The sequence below is a fragment of the Aspergillus aculeatinus genome (assembly GCF_003184765.1).
Source record: "Aspergillus aculeatinus CBS 121060 unplaced genomic scaffold BO66scaffold_9, whole genome shotgun sequence".
NCBI classification, from domain to species: domain Eukaryota; kingdom Fungi; phylum Ascomycota; class Eurotiomycetes; order Eurotiales; family Aspergillaceae; genus Aspergillus; species Aspergillus aculeatinus.
Window position 1 is genome coordinate 166,767 of NW_020291478.1, and position 21,664 is coordinate 188,430.

Sequence of the window (21,664 nt, forward strand, 5' to 3'; positions counted from 1 at the left end):
ACCAGCAAAAAAAATGTCAAGCGATATATCGGAAACACGTGTCACGTCTATACATGGCATTGATGCCGAAGGGGAGAACCAAATGCGAACAACCCTCCCAGAGGCGAAGTTGGCTCGCCTTGCGACGAGGAGCTCAAGGCTCCAAGGGTCCACCCTCTGCTTCGGCAAGTCTCAGTGCTTCATCAACACTGTGCACAAAATATTGCATGCCGCCGCAGCGGTCGACGATGCCGCTCCTTTCGAACATGCGGAAGACATTGCGATTGGGAAGACGGCAGAAGAACACTCTCACTCCGAGGTTGAGATACTCATTCACAATCTCGGAGAGAACCTGTGTCCCGGAGCCATCGATGCTGGTGACCCCATGCACGTCGAAGATGATGTTCTTGTTGTGCTCGGGGGGTCGCGACCGCGGGAGGGAAGGGTGCGCTTGGTTGGTGCCGTAGAATTCGAGCCTGCGAAGACGATTCTTTAAGTCGCCGGTGTTGGCGAATGTCAGGGGCTCCGGGATCTTGACGATGAGCGCACCCTCAATGAGCTCCACGTTTTCCCCGTGGAGTTCAGCGTTGTCGAATCGATCATTTGTACCAGCGACCTTACCGAGAATCTGGATTCGAGGCTGGGTGGAGTGGCGAATCAGGATTAGAATAGACAATCCGATTCCCAGCGCAATGCCCAGTTCTAAGGAGTAAAAGATTGTCGAGCCGAAGATAAGAATCATCAATGTGAGCTCTGTCCAACCACGCAAGCGAATGAAGAAAGCCACATCATGAGGACACTCCTCTATTAGACTGTATGCCACCACTGAGATTGTAGAGGAAAGCACAGCTTTCTGGAATATGCCGTCAGTTTGTAATCGAATGGTATAAGTAGGGACCAGCTCACCGGTAAATAGTACAGATAAGGCAGGATCACCTTGATACAGACGGCGGTGATGATGCTCAAGAAGACACTACTCATCGGGGATCGCGCCCCTGTGGAAGCATTCAACTTGCTTCTCCCGTAACCACCGAATGCAGGAAGCGCCATGAAACAGCCACCAACAACATTGGCAACGCCCAGCGCCACCATTTCTCTGTTGGCGCTCACGGGCATGCCCTGCACTCCATCTCGTTTCTCGCCCAGCCCTTTGGCAGCAACGGAGGACTCAAAGAAGCCAAGCAATGCAATGACAAAGGACGTACTCAAGGCTGTCCGTACATGCTTCATATGCTGGAATTGGAAAGGCCAGTTGAACGCAAAGATCCCATTGCCTGTCTCCTGGACGGGCCCGAGGATTTCAAGCCCCTTCTCATACCAGCCGAGGTGCCAGGTAAGAACGGCTGACAGGATGACAACGATAATCCGGTCGGGGAAGTAGACAACCTGAGGAAACCGTGGCTCCAAGAATTTCTTGAGTGTTCTGTGTGATCCGCATGTTAGAGACTCGACCACTCCATTTGGGGGGGGAATCACGTACCTGAAAAGCATGATTATCGTGAAGCTGGTAAAGGAGACTGCGGCTGTCAGACCATGGCAGCTCTTGAGATTCCGGAGCAGGAAGACGAGCTTCTCTGCTGTACTTCCATGACTGACGCCCGCATCCCTCGCCAGGTCAGCTAAGCCCACTTCTGGGATGAGCTGGTCGACAAAGATGACACATCCAATTGCGGTGATGAAGCCTCTGAGAAAGGGTCGGCTCAAGACGTTGTCTAGGAAGCCTAACCGGGTCAATCCAGCTACGAGTATCATTGAGCCTGCCATGGCAGTTGCGACGCCGACAACCATGGCGCTCGCAGCTTCGTCATCCTCTCGTGACAGTCCCTGCGAGACACTCGATTTGACAATGGTACCTGTCAACAGAGACCCAGCCGCTTCTGGGCCGAGAAGCAACAAGGGGCTGCTTCCAAGGATTGCGTAGATAAAAGGTTGGAACACGAAAGAGTAGAGTCCATTGATTGCAGGTGCATGAGCAAGATTCGAGGCCAAAGAAAGAGCCATTGGGATATAGATCGATGCGATTGTCAAGGCGGAGATGAGGTCGCCGCGCAGGAACGACCAACGATATTGAGGTATCCAATTGAAGAACGGGATGTAGTATGAGATATACCTGGAGGTTGTTGTCATCAGCATTCGCGCCCAGGTAAACCGACTTGAAGCCAAACATACAGAGACCTGTAGCTTTTCGCCGGCCAGGCTGCCGTTGACCCTGTCCTGGGCATATTCTCGGGCCCCTGGGCAAAATCTGGCTCAGGAGTACCATCGTGGTATTCCTCACTACCCGGCCTTGGGGAAAATGTACCGTGGTTGCAAGCATCTCTCAGACCACATGCAGGGTCATCGCCATCGTAAGATTTCAGCAAGCGGGTTCTATCGCTAGGTTCTCGGGGCACGATGATCCGTTCTATGTGGGAGGCATCGGAGCTGCTTTGCGAAAATCCTTGGAAAAGGCCCACGATCTGATCCCGCAAAGAGCGGTGTTGTCGGAGATGCTCGTTTGTCTCCGGCATAATGTCGCAAGGAAGATCCACCGAGTCACCAAATATATCTGGAATGCGACAGTCTAGAGGGGTGCGTTATACGCCATATGCGGCAGATTTGGTAGAAATAAAAGAGATAGCAAAAATCTTTCCAAAGAATGAAACAACTAAGACAGCACAACTAGGAGATGGACTGTCCAGGGCAAAGCAGCGAGTCAAAAAGCGCGGAATCCGTAGCGCAGGGCGCGGTGGCTACTGCTAAGAGAGTTAGCGGGATCGTCAGCAGATAGGCGGAGCAAGCAAAGCCATAGGATAGGATGGGGCAACTTAGTAGACATTGGACGAAGGCACATACCAAAAGACCAATGGAGCAGAAGAGAAAAGAAAATCGGTGCCGAGCAACGTGTCTGAAGCTGGACCTCCCTTCCAATCTCCTTTCACCCCGCCACCACACGCATCTAAAAGAGTGAGTGAATAATTAATCCCAGTGGGTGGTGGTAAGAGGCAAAGAAATGGGGAGGGATGAAGTAATGCCTACCTTATCGTACTACGGAGTACAGCCATTATCTATCGGGTGGATTCTGCCGAGCGGTGAGAATCACCCGCATGGCACGTGATGACTCAGCCAAGCGCGAGGCCCAAATGTGGGTTTTTCGAAATGTGCTTCTGTGATCCCGATTAAGTGGCAAGCCTCGTTACCCCATCTCGCAAACACCTTCGCTCCCCTTTCGGTGGTTTTCCCGGCAATATCGACTTGAGACCGTTCAGTCTCGGTTTATCCCATTTTCTCCCGGCCCCCAGTCCGACCTTTCAACCCCGCTCAAAGCTCTGCCCAGCACAAGGCGCAACCCCGCCGAAAATGTCGTTGACAAATTCCCGTTTCTACGAGGAGAAGTACCCGGAGGTGGACAGCTATGTCATGGTCAATGTGAAGCAGGTACGCATCAGCTGGATCTGGGAGAAGTGACGGCAGGAGACATTGGCTGACAGTCGCGGTTCTGCAATGCTTAGATCGCCGAAATGGGCGCATACGTGAAGCTGCTGGAATATGACAACATCGACGGCATGATCCTGCTCTCCGAACTGTCGCGCAGACGTATCCGCAGTATCCAGAAGCTCATCCGTATTGGCCGTAACGAGGTCGTCATCGTGCTCCGTGTGGATAAGGAGAAGGGTAAGGGCAACAGATCTGGCCGTCATCGAACTGGGGCCCGCTGACATCTCTTTGTTCCCCGTCATCAGGTTATATCGATCTGTCCAAGCGTCGTGTTTCCCCCGAGGATGTTATCAAGTGTGAGGAGAGATACAACAAGAGCAAGGCCGTGCACTCCATCATGCGCCATGTCGCCGAGGCCACCCAAACCCCTCTTGAGACCTTATACCAGCAGATCGGATGGCCCTTGAACCGCAAATACGGCCACTCCCACGATGCTTTCAAGATCTCCATCACGTAAGGCTGCACTCGCGGGCAACAATGCCACCGATGGACCGTGTAACTTATGGTTATCTTAGGAACCCCGATGTGTGGAACGACGTCGAATTCCCCAGCGAAGCCGTCAAGAAGGAGTTGACGCATTACATCAGCAAGAGACTCACCCCTCACCCCACCAAGGTCCGTGCCGATATTGAGGTTACCTGCTTCGGCTACGATGGTATCGATGCAGTCAAGGAGGCCCTGCGCACCGCCGAGGCCAACAACTCCGCCGAAAACCAGATCAAGGTCAAGCTGGTCGCCCCGCCCTTGTACGTCTTGACTAGCCAGTGCTTGGACAAGGCTATCGGTATCCAGCAGCTCGAGGAGGCCATTCAACGGATTGAGGCCAAGATCAAGGAGTCCGGCGGTGCCTGCACAGTCAAGATGGCTCCCAAGGCCGTTACTGAGCACGATGATGCTGCCCTCCAGGAGCTCATGGAGAAGCGTGAGCGTGAGGTCATGTTGGTCAGCGGTGATGAGGATGATTCTGAGAGCGATGAGGGTAACCTTGAGTAAATCGCGCATGGATATGCCGACTGATACCGTCTGGTGGTCTACGGGCTTGCTCAAATGATGGTCAACGGTGGAGGATACAACAGTTCGTCTAACGAACTGTGATTAATCAGTATCGAGTATCAGAGGACATGGTTGAGCACGATGGACAGGGATCGGAAAAGTTCAATAGAGTTTTTGGACGTGACACGATTTTATGAGACGGAGGTACGGTTTGACGCGCGACGGGGCGAATCGAGATCATCGGCGATGGTCGAGACCATGTGAGGAAACGAGGGGGGCAACCTTCGGTCTCATGTGTTGAGGAAGCCACTGCAGTAGCTGCTGGTTACGCCTCTGGTGAGGACTGGCCTCCGACCGAGAGGAGCTTCGCAGATTCTGGTGTACATAAGCTTCTTTGATCTACGATTTCTCGCCAGTGGCCATGTTAGACACTGACTCAAAATCCCTTTTCTGCTGTTCTTTCATTGACTATGACTTTACTTATGGCTATACGCCTGATGATGTCGATGTTACTTTTAGGTGTGGGGGTGGGAGGACAATTCTTCCAGCCATGCTTGCCGTAGCTAGGTTTCGATTCCACGTGGGCAGTGAGTAGTGGTTTTGAGTGCAGTACCATAAAGAAAAAAGTCTCAATGGCACTGTAAGTCATTGAGGAAAAGTAAATTGGTGGGGCAGGCGGGATGCTCGACTTGTTTGGACCTAGACTAGACGCCGTTTTGGGTATACCGTCTACCCATCATTCATCGCCCGTTCATTTATTCAGCTTGTCCTCCCAAGTTCCTGACTCTTCCCACTCAACCCAGTCTTCTCTCACCCACGTCGACCTTTCGATTGTCTCGGTAAAGGATGGGCCATTGGCGAGATATTTTTACCACTGACCCTGTGCGGACTCGACATCGTCGGCATATGGAGCGACACCGTCGTACGTCATGTCATTGTGCAACCCAGCGTAGAATACGAGCCGGAAATCAGGCAGCTAACGGCCATGGTAGTGCTTCCCACCTTCACCGACGATGAAGTTTCTTCTACGCGCCCCTCTAAGGAGGTGACTAGGATTGCGCTTCGACTTAAATACCAGATCGAGCAGGTTATATCGTGTGAGGTGGATGAGGATGCCCTCACCGCTCCCAACAGTCGCATTATCACCAAGAATGTCATCCAGACCGCTTGTCGGGCGGGTGGCGATGGGTTACGGGCTTGCGTGCCCTTCTGCCTGCTCGTATGCTTACGTTGGTTCAAGATCCAGGCTCTGGAAGAGCTCTGGGATTCCGACCTGCATGAGCGTCGAGCTCTTGCATGTGAAGTCATCGCGAAGCGCATGTAGGGTTATCCAAGCCTCGCGATAACGCGGACTGACTAGACTGACTGTTTCCAGAATTGAGAGCGAGGAAGATCAAGATGCCCTCCTTGCGCAGGTCTTGCTGAAACGGTATTCACTCTTTCTTGATGGCGAGGAGACCGTGCCAGCCAATGTCATTGAGCGCGCGGTCGACCTCCATGCCCTCAGGGTGATCGGGTCTTCTGGATACCAGAAGTGTATCCGCTATCTCTGGAATGGTTGGTACTGCCAGCAGGAGGGTAATCCCACCAATTTCGTGCCCTACCATGAGAGGGACAATACGAGTTTCAAGGTCCATTTCCATCCCGATCGTATGCGGACACCTCTTTATCAAAACGTTTGTCAGATTTTCTTTTCTCTGGTGTATCTCGGTCTGTATACACAGGTCATTAACACGGTCAATCCCTCTGGTGATTTGGATGTGGTCGAAGGTGTTCTCTATGTGATGACTCTTGCATTCATTTGTGATGAAATCGCCAAGGTCTGGAAGGTTGGCTGGCATTACATCGATTTCTGGAACGCTTTCAATTCTACCCTCTATTCTCTCCTGGTGGTTTCTTTCGTTCTACGAGTTGTGGCTCTGGCTCATTCCCCGTCGGTGCATGATGCCGAACGGCAGAAGTTCAATGAGCTCAGTTACAACTTTCTAGCCTTCGCAGGACCCATGTTCTGGATGCGCATGATGCTCTATCTCGACTCATTCCGGTTCTTCGGTGCTATGTTTGTGGTGCTACGGGTCATGATGAAGGAGAGCTTGATATTTTTTGCTCTTCTCTTTGTCGTGCTGGCGGGGTTCTTCCAGGCTTTCATTGGGATGGCTCAAGTGGACAATGACATTCCAATCACAAGAAGCATCATCCAGGGTATGGCGAACAGCATCATGCAGAGTCCGGAGTTCGGCACTTTCGAAGACTTTGCTTTTCCTTTCGGCATCATTCTCTACTACCTTTTTAACTTCGTGGTGATGACTAGTAAGTGCCCCGCTCTCTACTTCGCTATGGTGACTGACCATCGCTAGTCTTGCTGAATATCCTCATTGCATTGTACAACAGTGCCTATGAGGACATCTCTGGAAATGCCATCGATGAATACATGGCCGCCTTTGCGCTGAAGACCATGCAATTTGTCCGAGCTCCTGACGAAAACGTCTTTATACCTCGTAAGTTCTGTTGCTCCGGGATCTGAGCTGGGGCTGATGTCTACAATGAAGCCTTCAACTTGCTGGAGATTATCTTCCTAGTTCTCCCCTTCGAGTGGTGGTTGCCACGGCAGTACTATGCCAAGTTGAATGATGTGATCATGGGCATTATCTACTCGCCCATTCTGCTGATTACTGCATTCCTGGAGGTCCGGGACGCGAGGCGGATCAGATGGAACCGTCGCCGTGGGGAAGAGGATGACGATAGTGTCCAGGAGTGGGAGCATGCTGCTGAGGAGGTGGACTTCGATATCGACGATGCCTGGAGGCAGTCCGTCCAGGAAACTGCGCCGAACCTCCATGTGGATAGTACCACGGCCGAGCTCGTGCAGTTGAGGGAGCAGGTGATGGCTTTGACTGAGACCGTGCGGCAGTTGACGGAGGAGAAAGCTAGACGGGGCATGATGATTGGGGAGTCGAGCTCAACAATGCTGGACGAAGATTAGGGCTTATTCTACGGGAGGAAATATCACCTGCCATTGCCTCAGAGAGTTTGTTTGCAACTTGTAGGGTGGGCAATGTACAGTCAGAGTTGGCAACTGTGGATCCTTTCTTTGGAGTTTCTGTTTGTGGTGGATGAATGTTTTAAGTCCGATGCGGGCCGCTTATTGGAATTCCAGTCTGAATACGGGCTTGTCAATTGATGATGCTTGCTTGAGGCAAGAGTCCCTCCCCTATGATCCGACCAGCAAAAATAAATTCGTAAGCAAAAGTTAAAGCCCAACGCGGGGGTTGAACCCGCAACCTTGAGATTAAGAGTCTCACGCTCTGCCGATTGAGCTAGCCGGGCTGACTTGTTGAAAGTGAAAGTAACCTTGTGTCTATATTAAAGAATAACGCTAGTCATGCACGCCACCAAATCGGGCTTAATGCTACTATCACGAGTGGCTGTCATATGGAAGACGGTGAGATATGGCTAAACACTGCCCTTCACTCCTCAAGCAGACCCGTTCGACTATTCCGCCCGGTATGTCAGTTAGGTATTCTTGATCCCTTAGATGGTTACACTGCGATGGTTCATCCTTCTCGAGCCCGGTCTTTACCGGTCGTGTCTGGTGGGCAAGATATATCTGAGTGTATACACCCGGCTAGGTCCATTCTATGGCCGACAATCCGAAACGTGGCCTACACCGACGATACATATAAAGCACGAACACAGCAGAAACTCCACAGATGCCACCACACACACAAAAGTCACACGCAATGACGAGACAGACGCATTAGAGCAACTGACGACGAGGCCGTCAAGTTCATACAACCCAAGCCCAGCCCAACAAGACGTTGTCGGTGCTGCGCTCAGTATTCCAACTCTTACACCCCCAGAACAAGACACAGCAAGTGACACAGCCGCACATGAATGAGGAGCCAGCCAAATCCCCGATTAGCACAGCTGGTGTACCTACTCTATCGAGTACATCATTCAGGCCTGCCCCCAATCGAGCCGCTCCCATGGTTGCCACCCGGGCAACCATCCGCTCGCCAGCCCAGCGTTGACGCGCAGCCAGTCGACCAGGTAAGACCCGAACACCGACTGAGGTGCCCCAAAATCTATAGCCTTGAAGATACATATAACGAGTGTCACATCCGCTGATATAGCAATAGTTCCCAGTGCCACCCCAACACCCCGGTCGGGACACAATGGTGAAGGCCACACATTCCATCTGGCGATCATGAAGCTATCCGGTGTGATCTTCTTTAACAAATCAGCCCGGCTAGCTCAATCGGCAGAGCGTGAGACTCTTAATCTCAAGGTTGCGGGTTCAACCCCCGCGTTGGGCTTTACTTTTTGATTGATCCCGGATCAGCTTCTCTACTCCTTCTTTTTTGTGTCTTTTACCCGACATAAAACGGGCCTGATAGTTCACAGGACTGAATCACCAACTAAAACGTGACAAATACCCACCTTGTGAGGTTGGTGGTGCATCCTACGCTGCCAATGGAGAACAATTGCTAACCGGAGCGTACCTTGTAGAGAAGAGTTCTACGGCAGAGCCGGCGCTCGGCTCTCTTGCTTTTCAGCACCACAAGTATTTTCGGTTGCCTTGAAGCTCTTGACGCCTGTGATAAAGCAGAATATGTGCAATATTTCCAACAACCAGCCCGGCTAGCTCAATCGGCAGAGCGTGAGACTCTTAATCTCAAGGTTGCGGGTTCAACCCCCGCGTTGGGCTTCACTTTTTGCCCATCACCATTTCTCTGCTCGCTGACTTGCCATTGATATGCGAGCCTTCTTTTTCTTTTCTTTTTTTTTTTTTGGCCTCTACACGCTCATTGTCGATGATCAGTTTGTTTTGTACTACAAGGCGGAAATCCCTAACTGCTGCCCATGGTTCGGACGCAGCCGCCGAACCCTCCATCCTAGTCCATATGACAATATCTATCGTCGCTTAAAGGTACAGTGCATTTGTCTCACAGACAACCTGTACATGCGCTAATCCAAACTCAAGATAATACGTACACAGGATCCAGAACTCCAATGACCTTCCTCCCGCCGCCGGAATACTCATGATTCCGAGGAATCCTCATCCTCCTCCTGCTTCGGCGCCATCAATTCCATCCGCTTAAAGAGGGCGACAACATCCTTCCTTCCATTCTTAGCTGCAAGCTCCTTGGGAGTGCGACCACGATCATCCGGCAGACTCGCCGACAAGCCATGGCCCAGCAAGAAGTACACATCCTCAGCCAGCCCGGCCTCTGCCGCCATATGTAGCGCCGTCTGCCCGAACATGTCCTTCGCATGCACATGAGCTCCCTTATTGACCAGCAATCTCATAACGTGGTTCTCCGCCCCCACGGCCTTGAGCAACGGCGTTCGCTTGTAGTCGTCACGCAACTCGAGGTCCGCATCTTTGCGGACCATATACTCGACCAATTTCCGCCGGCCTCGTTGGACGGCCTTGTGCAGGGGGCTCTCACCGGAGAAGTTGGTCACGTTGATATCGGGCGACTGGTCCAGGAACAATTCGAACAATTTCCGCCGACCGCCGGCGGCTGCGAAGTGTAGAGGCGTATCCCCATTGCCGTCCTGGGCTTCCGGGTCGGCACCATAGTTAAGGAGCATGCCCATGATGTGGTCGTGGCGGTTGATGATCGCTCGGTGCAACGCCGTCATGCCGTCCTCTGCCGTAGCCTCGAGTCCTACGCCGCTGTCGAGGGCGATTTCAGCCAGCTCAACATCGCCGTCGGCTGCTGCGATGTGTAGAATCGTTCGCCCGGAAGTATCCTTGGTGTTGGCATCAGCCCCTGCGTCGAGGAGCAATTCGATCATCTTCCGTCCCCGCTTGCCCCGATCATACAAGACCAAGGACATCAGCAGGGACAGGCCCCGAGCTGGGGCATTGATGTTCGCCTTCTTCTTCAGCAGATACTTGACCACCTCAAAATGACCGCGTCGGCCGGCTTGATATAAGGCAGTCCCGCAAGGTTGTTGTTGCTGCTGCTGTGCATCTTCAAGCTCTATCGGTCGAATCTCCAAGTCGGCCCCGTGCCGAACCAGCAACCGCACGATCGAGAGCAAACCCATCCGCGCAGCCCACCAGAGAGCTGACCGGCCTGCATCATCCACGAGATCAAGGTTGATTCTCCGCGAGGCGATCAGCAACCGCACGACCTCCTCGGAGCCCTTTTCCACAGCCCACAGCAACGGCGGCCTCCCGTCCCCATCCCGAACATCCGGATTCGCGCCAGCCTTGAGTAACAACTGCGCTATCGTTTCATTCCCTTTCTCAACCGCCACCGACAGCGGTGCGCGGCCAGCCAGGTCTTTAGCATCGGGATTCGCGCCAGCCTTTAGCAGCAACTGTACAATCGTCTCATTTCCCTTCTCCACCGCCACCGACAACGGCGGTGCCCGAGCAGCAGCAACAGCAGCAGCAGCTTCTCCCTCACCCTCCTCCCCCTCTTCTTCACAATTCAAGCCCGCATTCGGATCCGCCTGCGCATCCACCAAAACCTCTACAACGTCAACAGCCCCCTTCTCAACTGCCACCTCCAACGGCCTGACCCCATTCTCCTCCTTCCCATCCCTCACATTCACATCCGCCCCGGCCTTGACCAAAACCCCGACAACCGCCGCATCCCCTTTCTCCACCGCGACGCCCAACGGCACCCTCCCCGCCTCATCCCGAATATTCACCTCCGCCTTCGCCCCCACCAGCGCGGTGACAATCGCCAGACGAACTCCGGGATCTTCAATACTCCCGACGGCATACATCAACGCCGTCTTCCCCTGCCCATCCGCCGGTTGCACGTCAACCCCGACCCCGAGCAACCGGGTCACGACGGCCGCGTGCCCGCCCTCGACCGCGGCGCTCAGCGCCGACAGCCCGCCGCGGGCCGTCTCGCGCACATTGGGGTCGACAGCCCCCGTGCCCAGCAGGAGTTGCAGGACCTTGTCGTGGCCGTGCGCGGCGGCCCAGAAGAACGGGGTGCGGCCGAGCTCGTCGCGGCTCTCGAGTTTGACGCCTGGGGTGCCCAGCAGGAGGGTGACGATGGTGTCGTAGCCTTGCGTGGCGGCGAGGAAGAGGGCGACTTCGAGTTTGTCTTTGGGGGGCGGGGGGTCGGCCATTTTTGCTTGTTGGGGTGTATGTTAGGGTGTAGAGCGTAGTGTGGCTTTAGGATAGTCGTAGTATGTAACACCGTGCGATGTATACCCCGTAGACAGACCTGAGTCAGAACGCAAAGTAGTCGAGATCACAACAAGAGGAGGCAAGAAAAGAGGCGAGGCACCCCAACAACAAGAGTAGCGCTTGACCCAACCGGACGTAGGCACAAGCAAGTGGGCAAGTGACCACAGACTACAACCCTCACCCCACACAGCTGAGCTGTTGCTATTAGTAAGTGCCCCGGATCAACTCCGGATAGCGAGCTTCACAATCTCGTGAACAGAAGAAGGGGGCAAGAGCAAGCATTGATGGCAAAACCACCTGCAACGCCTTTCCTTCCTCCCCAACACGCTTGCTCACGCTCTCAAGCCCAAGCCCAAGCCCAAGCCGCAGCCCCGCAGATGATGTTGATGGATGGGTGTACAGTACACCTCACACACCCTCACCCCTCTCCAAGCACAGCACAGCACAGCACCACCGACAATATAAGGCAGCGAGTCGCAGCCAGCAGCGACAGTGCAGTAGTAGCAGTAGCAGCAGCAGCAGCACAGCCAAACAACCCCACCAGCCAACGCGATGCGTCCCGAGTCACAAGTCTCGCGGATCGAAGTCGAGTACGAACTCGCTTATATACGGAATGTATAACTAACTCACTGAATCCAGATCGGGATCCAATTGATCAGTAACAATAAGCATGGAACATCAAGCATGTACTCTCAAAAATAATAATGAAACAAGTGAAGAAGAAAGAAGACCCAAGGGAAAAAAAGAAGAAAAGAAGGAAAAGAAGGACAGAACGTGGTCACCAACCCACCCCGGCTACCCTACCCTGCCCTACGCAACCCACGCAACCCAACCCCAACCCAGCCCCAACCCTTCACTTCACCAACCAACCCACACCCCCCGGCTAGAGACCACATTTAGCCTCATGGGGAATTCGCTTCCCTGCCCGACAAGACAGGAGAAAGAACACCATGGCCAACCCCGCTATCTTCTCCAATGCCTGCACGCAGCAGCAGCAGCAGCAGCAGCAGTGAAGTGTACAGTACGATACAGCAAGCAAGCAATAGACCCGCAATCTGCCAGGCCACGTGTGCCCTAATCACTGGTTGGAACTTTTGGGGGTGTGGTTCGTGCTACGCGATTCCCCTCGAATTGCCTCCCTGGAAGAAGTCGAGCTCGAGCATGGATCATGGGTTTGATCCGGGGGCTGGTTGCCGTGCTATGAGTACTAAGGTAGTTTAGCTTGGGTTGGGATTTGGGCGGGTGTGGTTGCCGTTGGACATCGGATTGCGGATTGGGGATTGGGGAAGGGATGGGGGGTCCTCGGGTCCGGGGGGCTCCGTGTGGCGTGCTTGATTTTCTTATTAGGGCACGTACTGTAAGTACAGTACTGTGCAGTGCAGTGCTATGGTGCAGCGGGTACTTTCCCAGAGACAGAGATTGGGGTGGTGATTGCTGAATTGGATGGATTGCTTTGGTGGGAGGAGGGATAGGAGGGCGGGTGATTAATTGATTACTACTTCCGAGCAGAACATAGGGTTCCAAATTCGAGAGAATGTCGGGATGAGGGGAAAGGAGGGGGAGGACATGTCAAAAAAGGCAAATGTCGCTGCAACTGCCATGCCATGCCATGCAGCGGCTGCTGCTCCCTTGCAAAGCTGCTCCGAGTCTTCCCAACCTTGCACGCAATACGGAGTAGAATACCTAGACTACGCTGTACTCCACTCAATGAACAATCCAATCATTCAATTCGATGGGACTCCCCGTTCGTCATCCAACCACGCATGCATAACACTTCATACATACATACATACAAAACGCCCATGCTATGCAACTTCAACGCAGAAACTGACAATGACCCACAACGCCGTGCCTGCACTGGGCTTGAATTCAATTGTAGTAAAGAATCGAAAGGAAAAAAACGGCAACCAATGGAGTATAGCACACCAGCATCAACTACCCGGCTGACGATTGCCGGTGTAGACACCCTCGAAGTCTAATCCATCAAGCATCCCGTTGACCCGGTCTATCTCCCGCGTGAGATCCTCGACATTCATCGCCAGACTGCTGACCTCATCGAACTTGCGGCGTCGATTCGCGTCGGCGATCATCTCCGACACGAAGAACTTCTGTTCCTCGAGCACCATCAGCCGCTCCCGGAGGGCTTTCTCCTCCGCCTCCAGCGCGGAGACAGCGCTGCTCGTGTCACTGGCGAGGCTGCTCGTGCTGGCGCTAGCTGCGATGCTACCATATTTGATGGACGCCAGAGCGGACTCGGGACGTCGAGGGCTGCCGATGGGCCCTTGACTCGGACTCCCGGGGGTACTACTGGAGCCAGGCAGTCGTCCATTTCCATTGGGAGTGGCATGTTTGAGCAGCTTGGGAAGCGTCTTCAACGGCAACATATGTAGATGCAGGAAATTGCTTGCCTGCTGATAGATGGCCTTCTGCAGGCGCTGTTGTGTGGGCGACTCCGTCGGCATATCCCGGATCCGTCTGGCCGCGACATCATACTGGGCGAACGAGTCCGTGAGTCGTTTACGGACCTTGGAAGCTTCCGCGATCTGTGCTGATGAGGGCGGTCGTCGAGGATCTCTACCCACAAAAGTTAATGACTCCCTTCTAAGACCAGCGCAAACTGCTATAGTGTACATACTGCAAAGTTGTTAGGAGCTTCTGAAACTTCGGTAACAAGAGCCGAATGCCTCTCTCGAACTGTGTGAGGTTCTCATAAGCCCTCACAGCTGGGGGTTTCCGGAGGAGTTCGGCCTCAAAATCGCGTCGATCGAACAAGGTCGAACGACAGTCCTTGCATAGCCTGACATCTACATTGATCACGCCGGCGCGATCTGACTTCTCCGCGGGTGTGGTAGCGACTGCCGACTCTGCCGACATCAATCTCTGTAAGCTAGTATTCCCCAATGACGGATCACAATGGCAACGTACGGGACGATATACTCAGAGGAACCTCGGTGGAACAGGCCGTTGCAGGATCACCGCATACAACCCGTCCGCAAGTTCTGCAATGATGTCTGCGGAAAGAGTAGCTGGAGAATTCCTGCTGGCAAAAGGGACAGCGGAGGACGCTTGCATCGTCCTGCCAGCTGACGATAGTCTGCTCCAGAGCTTTCCGCTGGTCGCCCTGCCACGAAAGCGACCACAGTTTGTTGGCGTTCGATTGGATCTGATCCACCGGCAAGCTCGCCAACAATTGTGTGAGTCGCGTCAGACGTTTCTCCAGACGCGAAACCTCCAGCAGCGCCTTGTCGACCGTATGTTTCCGGACAGCCTTGAATTCATCCATCCGGTCTCGCGTCAAGCCTATTTCCAACCCAGTCAGCCTACCGAAATTCCCGCTCCCATTACCACCAGGAGTCGAAGATTACCAGTATGATCGTTATACCCCTCCCTGGACTTGTAACAAGTCTCACAAACCCGACACCACAGACCCCGGACCGGCTCATGCTGCGCCGATCTCGACAGCTTCATCTGATACATCGTATGCTCCTCGCAGAACAGCTTCCCGCACTTGCGACAGTTGACGCAGCCATTCGTCGTGTTCAGCCGCTTCCCGCACGACGGTTCCAAGCACGAGTCGTACAGGGTCCGACCCTGCCAATGTTCCTTCGTAATGATATTATCTGGATCGAGCGGTCTCTCCGACGACGGCGGCGGTGGCGGCAGATGATTCGCATGTGAATGGGTTGATGCGGTCGGGCCGGACGACGACGCGCGACTCGGCCCCGCGAAGGGCAGCTGGAGGTTCTCGTTCGATTCGAACACGTCGAGCCCCTTGAGTTTCTGGTTCAACACCGCAAGAGGTTGGAACCGCTTCGCTTTGTCCATCTGCGTCTTGAACCAATCTTTGACTTCGTCTTGCCGATCATCTTCCAGGTTTTGGTGTACGTCATCGATGTGTCTAGCGGAGAGCAGGAGGGAAATTGGGATTAGCTGTGTGGCGCCGATCAACGAAGGTAGCGAGCGTTGAAGTACCTGTTCAATTGTAGTAGTGTCACCTAAGATTCCAAAATCTGGTCAGTCTGCCGGCACTCGATGGGGGGAAGGGGAAGGGGAAGGGGAAGGGGAAGCATCGCTGCCATACCATCTCTTCACTGCAAATCGGACAGACCAGCTGAGCTCCGGCAGCCGCCGGAGCGGCAGGTATCGCGGCGGAGGCATTTTCGAGGGAGATGCGCGAGGTCAGATCTTGGGCTTCGGACGAGAATTGAGAAGTGGACGCCTGGGAACTGAGGGAAAGACTGCTGGCGGAGGGCGATAAGACAAGGTTCCTTGGATGGTTCAGTTGCGGAGACGGGATCGCAGCAGCGGATGGAGAACGAGCGTTCGCGGGGCCTAGAACACGACCTCCACCCAGCGTCCTCCGGGACATTTTGGCTGGAGACTATGAGCGCATGAGAGACGGAAGCCCACGTGGAGCGAAGGAAAAGGAGAGGAACAAGAAGGAGCAGTAAAAGAAGGAGAAGTGAGTTGTCGCCAAAAGGGGGGTGGGTGAATGGGGAGGGGGGACGGTTGTGAGAGGGAGAGAGCGTCAGTCCAGCGGCAGCCTTGCCCGAAGGTGGAGCTTCAAAGGGGGGGAAGGTGACAGACGGAGCCGGAAACTGGCTTATCGTTCGCCGGCCGGCTTGCATACCTGAGGCACAAATTCATAGGTTATACACAACTGAAGAATGATCCAATCTGTCACATTCCATTGAGTTTTACACTTACTCATTAAGCAAGTGTCTCAATCACTACGTCAATCCATAATCCACGCAAAATTCTTCTATGACTTCATTTGTTCTATGAACACATTCCTATGGCCGACCATAAGGGCCCTACTCACTAATCAGCATAATAGTATATATCTAGACAGGACATAATCATAGAGGTCTCTCTAATGCACGCAACACCCTAAATTGTTTCCAAGCCTCCTCATGCCTTTGTCTCTGTCTGCTGCTCCAACGCCTCCAGGCGCTTGCGCTCCGCCTCACGCTGGAGCTGATCCGGCCGGCGAATAGCGATATCCTTCGGCCGGAAGTCACTGAACAGTCGCTTGAGCACGTTCTCAATGATCCAGCATCCAGCGTAGTCGAAGACCATCAAAACAGTCAGAGTAGCCTTGAACTCAGTGCTGAAGGGAACAAGGCGCAGCTTCTCGTTCAGTTCCGGAACGAACTCCGTGGCGCAGGAGAAAGCGACCCCAGAGGCAGCTACCAGCCCCCAATACATCGCCTTGTTCTCACGAATCGACTCTCTGAAGGGACGGCCCTGGTAGTTGATCGAGAAGGTCGAAATCTGCTGGATGAGCTGAAGCAGGTAGATGGCGCTGTTAAGAAGCGACGGCTCGAACTCTCCCTCTAGATCAATATCGGATTGTCTCCTATTACTAATTAGCATTTCTCTGCAACCTTGTTGTTCGTAATAAATGGAGTAACTCACGGTTCGATTGAGTAGACGTAGTTCGACAGATAGATCAAGGTAACAATGTGAATAGCAAATTGACCAAGCACAGAGCCGATGATGTAGACGTTGAAGATGTTCGGTTGCGGACGTTCCTTGGACAAGCCTTCCACAGACTATTTCCAGGAGTTAGTAAAGCAAAGATAAAGGGTTGTATGCATCAAAAGTGACTAACCTTCGCCCGGGAGATGGAAAGGAAGCAGACACTCATCAGCATACCGCTGATGGTGACTTGACCGTCACCAAACTTGATGCCGTCCAGGTAAATGACACTCAAACTGTATGCACTGATCAAGCAGTTCAAGGCGAGAATCTTGTACATCTGGATGGTCGCAACAAGGGTGCAGCGTCCCTGACGAAGAATGTTAGGGATAGCGATAACATTGGCAAGCTTGCTGGTGAACGGAGCAGCGACCGAGGCGTCTCCGAGCTTCAAAGTCGGGGGTTCGTTGTCATCGAGTTCTTGTTCCATCATGGACGTGGTGAGCTTGTCAGCGAATCCAGCAGCAGACACCGCCGCCTGTTGCCGCCGCTGTTGTTCGGGGGTCAAATTGGCGTTGGACTGCTGTAGGGCTTGGGCGCCAGGCGAGGTAATGGTCGGAATTGCTTCTGCCTGGGCCTGCGCACCTGGATTGGCGGCGCCCTTGCGCTGCGCTTCACGATCGATAGCCTTCTGGTAGTGGGGGTTGCTGGGACCAGGGGGGTACAAGTGGGCGATCTGAAGAGGAACAGGCGGAGCGGGCTGGTTGAAACGTTGCATCATACCAACCTGCTTCTCGTAGATTTCCTTCATCTTGGTAGTTCGGTAATGGTCGGCGATTCTTTGAAGATCCTCAGGGGAACCGTTCAGAAGGGCAACGCCAACATGAGCTTGCTTCAGAGCACCAACGTCGTTGGTACCATCACCACACATCAGAGTCGTGTAACCAGCATCCTTAAGACCCAGGAGAATATCTTCCTTCTGCTTAGGAGAGACACGGGCGTAAACCCAAGTGTGGCGAAGAAGATCGGGCAAGGCCTTCTGTCCCTTGAACTTAGCCAAAGCGTAGCCCGTGACACAGATGTCCTTGGTGTCCAGGATGCGACGGTCGAGGGCTTGGGTAGGATCGACATCAATGTTAACTTTGTCATCAATGCTCCGCCAGACCAGCTTTGTTCCAGACTTGTCATTCTCAGGAGCATCGAGGATCAAAACCTCACGGTCCACAATTTCGACTTGACGCGCAACATGGACGGCAGTCAGCGGGTTGTCACCGGTGATCATAACAACACGATGGCTACTCTCGTTAAGCATGCGGACCGCCTTGATGGCATCGTCCTTAAGAGGGCACTGCAAGACGAGGAAGCCGGCAAAGGTCAAATCAGACTCAACATCCTCACGGGTGTAGTTGTTGATGCGTCCGCGAGAAAATTCGGACTCATGGGAAAGATACTTGTAAGCGAGAGCAAGGACACGGGCACCGTTACGGGTGAAGTACTTGTAAGTCTCTTCGTAACCCGGAGGAGTATCAACAAGCATGGTACGGATAGTCTCAGGAGCACCTTTGACACCCACAAAGGTAGACTTGACCTTCTTGTGGGCCTTGCGATCATCAAGGACAACAGTAGCAATCGTGCTCTGGCGCTTAAGCGCAGAAGAGAACTGGAACCGCCTCACAACTTGAACGGACTCGGGAACAACGGGACCAGTGGCAGGCGTGGCCTTACCAGTCAAGGTATCGTTCTTGCCGAGGGTCCAACCGAGCCACTTCAGAGTAGCCTTCTCCATGGGGTCACCAACCACTTCACCCTCATCGAGTTTGACCAGGGCGTGAGCACTGGCGAGTACAAGCGTAGTGTCGAGTCCGATGTTACCACCCTTGGCCAGCTCGGTGTGCGCGCCGTCCGATTCAACCTTAGCACCGGCGTGACCAAGAGTAAGCCCAGCAACACCGTCAACAACAAGATCTTCACCGGTCAGTGTGCCGGTTTTGTCAAAGCAGGCAACATCGACGCGTCCAGCGAAAGGAATCCGGAAAGGCTCCGTGCAGAAGATGGCGAACTTGCTCAAGGCAGCCAAGCTGGTGTTGACGGCAAGACTAAGTTCCATGGGTAGTTCGGGAGGGACGACGCTGGTGATAATCAAGACACAGTCAAGAAGAAGCTTTGACCTCTTGCGGTCCTGCGCAACACCCTCCTGCCAGACGTACCAAGAGGCGGCGATGGCGAAAATGAGAAGGAACAGAATGAAAAGCAGAGCTTCCGCATTGTTGGCAGAGACGCGTTCAGTAGAGTAGATCATCGTGCGCACGAGACTACCCTGGCTGGTCTCGAATCCGGTCTTAACGACGACACCGAGCGCGCCAGCATCCGGAGTGGGGAGAATGCTCGAATCATTCTTGTAGACGAGATCCTCAGGGGCGGTGTTTGCATGGGTAATCTGCAGAACCTTAGTGCCTCCGTGAACGAAGGCGTTCTTGTCCAATCCATCAGGCTCAATCAAGTCGTCTCCGGGCCTGAGCTGAACTGATTCCTTCAGGAGAGGTGTGCTCTCCCCAGAAAGCATAGCCTCGTTGACGATGGCGCTGCCCTCGATGAGTAGAATATCACAGGCAACACCGCCATCCTCCTTGGTGCGGTTGACAGACATAAGGTCACCGGGCAAGAGCTTGTCACTGGTGATCTTCTGCCATTTCTTCTCACGGTAGACCCAAACATCGTAAGGCTTGATGTTCATACCCCGGAACTCACTGAGGGTCCTCTGCCGTTGCCAGACAACCGTGCTCTCGAACATGACGAGCATGAAAAGCGTGAACAAGGAATAGTACCAGTATTCATCCAGCATCCACAAACCGACACAGAAGATCTGGAAAACGAAGAAAGGCGCGACTGCGTGCTCCTTCCAGAGCTCAACGAAACCGGGAACGGGGATGTCGAAAGTGTTGTCTCCATAGTGGTGGCGAACGCGCTCAATTTCTTCCTTGGTCGTGAAGCCCTGGCTCTGCTGAAAGAACTTGAGTGCAGGCTTGGGCTCTGCATCAAGAACGTACGACAGAGGAGCGAAGGACTTAGTCTCTTCATTGAAAAGAAAACGGCGCTTCTGGAACAAGAACGAGATCGTCTTCTTTCCACCACGAGTGTCAACGACCAGCGGACAGATCTCAGCGGAGCCAGCGTTGGCGGCCGGGATGACCTTGATAAGACGGGCAGAATCGACCGACCGGGCCTTGGTAGCGGTAAATAGGGTTTGGATATTAATATTCCATTTTGTCATCAGCCAAAGGAGTGACTGCGCCGTGATGATCGAGCCAGAAAAAACGAAGGTCCATTCCTGGCCTTGGATGTAGGCATCGTATCGCTCAGGAGACAGGTAGAAAGCGAAAAACGCCGGCCAGATAACCAGGAAAGGCCAGACGTAGGTGTGTAGCTGTGTGGGAAGGGGATTGTGAAGCGATGCATATTTGATCTGGTGATCATCCACGAGTCTCGCCCTATGGTCAGACATGCGTGTTAGTAGATGAATGTGGATAAATGCAGGCCAAAGAAGGCGAAACTAACATGATGACACTCGGATGACCACGACGCGGGTCAAACGACGCGAACTTAGGAAGTTGGAAAAGGCCTCTCAGTAGATGAGCATAGGTGGTGAGACGCCTAAACCATGGAATCCGGGCTGCTGATGTCGAGCCGCTGTCGCAACGAGAGATGAAGACGAAAGCACGAAGAAGCCACCTCAACGGTATAAATTTGGGGATTTCCTCGCCGCCGGAAGCTGGAGGTACGGAAACCCCCGTCGGTGGTTACGATTGGCCGCCACGTGCCCGCACGGAGCTGGGATTTTCCCGGCCGCTCTGATAAGAGATGATGCAATTCCCCATCCTGGATCCATTGACCTCCACACAGCTTTGTTCTCTCTGCGACCAGTTCGATCATACGAGTACAACGGTAAGGGTCCAAAGTACCAGGCTGGGGTATATCTGATTGCCCTGCGAGCCGCCCAGGGCAGCTATAGACCACATTTCTCAATCCTCCATATGTCTCTTCCGGGGTATATGCAACATGTGCGCTAACTAGGCATCGATAACTGCATGCTGATGTTCGGCCCAAAAATGTCACTACTATACTTTGGATGTATCAATCCTGATCTGTAACGAGTAGATTGCAGCCAGACAAACCAACAGACTCTTAATACATCCTCAGGCTTGACCACAACATGCCGACTTGATTCGTTGCCCACGCTAGATTGTCGCGTGCATGGATAACCGCTCGGGTTGCTGTAGATCGATACGATATATCTACTACTGAGTCGTAGCCATAAATACCTAAAGTGAGCAAGGCTGGGCGCGGTGAACAGCCTCCCGATGAGCCTGCTGAGGAGGACAACCTCCAAGGGAGCACAGAGTCCTCCCGAGCTCACGTTTGGTGTACTCAGACCGCAACATCAGAGCTCTACCGGCTGATAGCGGCTGGGGCACTTCTAATACTGACTGGCGTGCCGCGCGTTCAAGGTCCGCAATGAAGGTACAAGCTCGGTCCTCAGATCCGTGTCCATCATTCTGCCGTGCAGCTTGTGTGGCTAGGTCATTAAGGAACTGCGAGACCTGACTCATGAGGACAACATCGTCCGTCGCA

General features: G+C 53.5%; 5 protein-coding genes and 3 non-coding genes across 8 annotated transcripts; 4 read left to right on the plus strand and 4 right to left on the minus strand.

Moving 5' to 3' along the window:
• Positions 1–3: 3 nt before the first annotated feature.
• Positions 4–2,973, minus strand: BO66DRAFT_469125 (SulP family inorganic anion transporter). The gene is made up of 5 exons (XM_025652703.1): positions 2,815–2,973; positions 2,149–2,714; positions 1,460–2,089; positions 886–1,402; positions 4–832 (listed from the first exon to the last, which is right to left on the minus strand). The coding sequence occupies exons 2-5, from the start codon at positions 2,487–2,489 to the stop codon at positions 134–136; spliced, it is 2,187 nt and encodes a 728-aa protein (XP_025506714.1). The 5' UTR covers positions 2,490–2,714; positions 2,815–2,973; the 3' UTR covers positions 4–133.
• Positions 2,974–3,318: 345 nt separating this feature from the next.
• On the plus strand, positions 3,319–4,449 carry BO66DRAFT_316094 (translation initiation factor eIF2 subunit alpha; the record flags this gene model as incomplete). Its single annotated transcript, XM_025643492.1, has 4 exons — positions 3,319–3,396; positions 3,471–3,654; positions 3,702–3,909; positions 3,972–4,449. 4 exons carry the CDS (start codon positions 3,319–3,321, stop codon positions 4,447–4,449), a joined length of 948 nt encoding a protein of 315 aa, XP_025506715.1.
• An 846-nt stretch (positions 4,450–5,295) lies between these two features.
• On the plus strand, positions 5,296–7,432 carry yvc1 (putative potassium ion channel Yvc1; the record flags this gene model as incomplete). Its single annotated transcript, XM_025649160.1, has 5 exons — positions 5,296–5,371; positions 5,442–5,769; positions 5,825–6,759; positions 6,807–6,947; positions 6,999–7,432. 5 exons carry the CDS (start codon positions 5,296–5,298, stop codon positions 7,430–7,432), a joined length of 1,914 nt encoding a protein of 637 aa, XP_025506716.1.
• A 271-nt stretch (positions 7,433–7,703) lies between these two features.
• Positions 7,704–7,776, minus strand: BO66DRAFT_t87. Its single transcript has one exon. It is a non-coding gene; the product is annotated as a tRNA-Lys (tRNA).
• A 916-nt stretch (positions 7,777–8,692) lies between these two features.
• Positions 8,693–8,765, plus strand: BO66DRAFT_t80. The gene has a single exon. It is a non-coding gene; the product is annotated as a tRNA-Lys (tRNA).
• Positions 8,766–9,084: 319 nt separating this feature from the next.
• On the plus strand, positions 9,085–9,157 carry BO66DRAFT_t81. The gene has a single exon. It is a non-coding gene; the product is annotated as a tRNA-Lys (tRNA).
• A 4,388-nt stretch (positions 9,158–13,545) lies between these two features.
• Positions 13,546–15,983, minus strand: BO66DRAFT_435796 (putative vacuolar segregation protein (Pep7); the record flags this gene model as incomplete). Its single annotated transcript, XM_025650876.1, has 5 exons — positions 13,546–14,188; positions 14,250–14,478; positions 14,540–14,914; positions 14,980–15,586; positions 15,696–15,983. The coding sequence occupies 5 exons, from the start codon at positions 15,981–15,983 to the stop codon at positions 13,546–13,548; spliced, it is 2,142 nt and encodes a 713-aa protein (XP_025506717.1).
• A 395-nt stretch (positions 15,984–16,378) lies between these two features.
• On the minus strand, positions 16,379–20,762 carry BO66DRAFT_418397 (ion-transporting P-type ATPase SPF1). The gene is made up of 4 exons (XM_025649739.1): positions 20,591–20,762; positions 17,229–20,523; positions 17,033–17,169; positions 16,379–16,973 (listed from the first exon to the last, which is right to left on the minus strand). Coding segments are annotated over exons 1-4 (3,882 nt in total). The 5' UTR covers positions 20,593–20,762; the 3' UTR covers positions 16,379–16,525.
• Between the last annotated feature and the right edge of the window lie 902 nt (positions 20,763–21,664).

Bases quoted from the DNA above. Each gene is read 5' to 3' on its own strand.
- BO66DRAFT_469125 (XM_025652703.1), bottom strand. From the start codon at position 2,489: ATGCCGGAGACAAACGAGCATCTCCGACAACACCGCTCTTTGCGGGAT. The intron at 1,403-1,459 runs GTACGTGATTCC...CGGATCACACAG, and splicing joins ACGATAATCATGCTTTTCAG to AACACTCAAGAAATTCTTGG. The intron at 833-885 runs GTGAGCTGGTCC...GGCATATTCCAG, and splicing joins CTTATCTGTACTATTTACCG to AAAGCTGTGCTTTCCTCTAC.
- BO66DRAFT_418397 (XM_025649739.1), bottom strand. The intron at 17,170-17,228 runs GTTAGTCACTTT...TCCTGGAAATAG, and splicing joins TTTCCATCTCCCGGGCGAAG to TCTGTGGAAGGCTTGTCCAA. The intron at 16,974-17,032 runs GTGAGTTACTCC...AATTAGTAATAG, and splicing joins TACGTCTACTCAATCGAACC to GAGACAATCCGATATTGATC.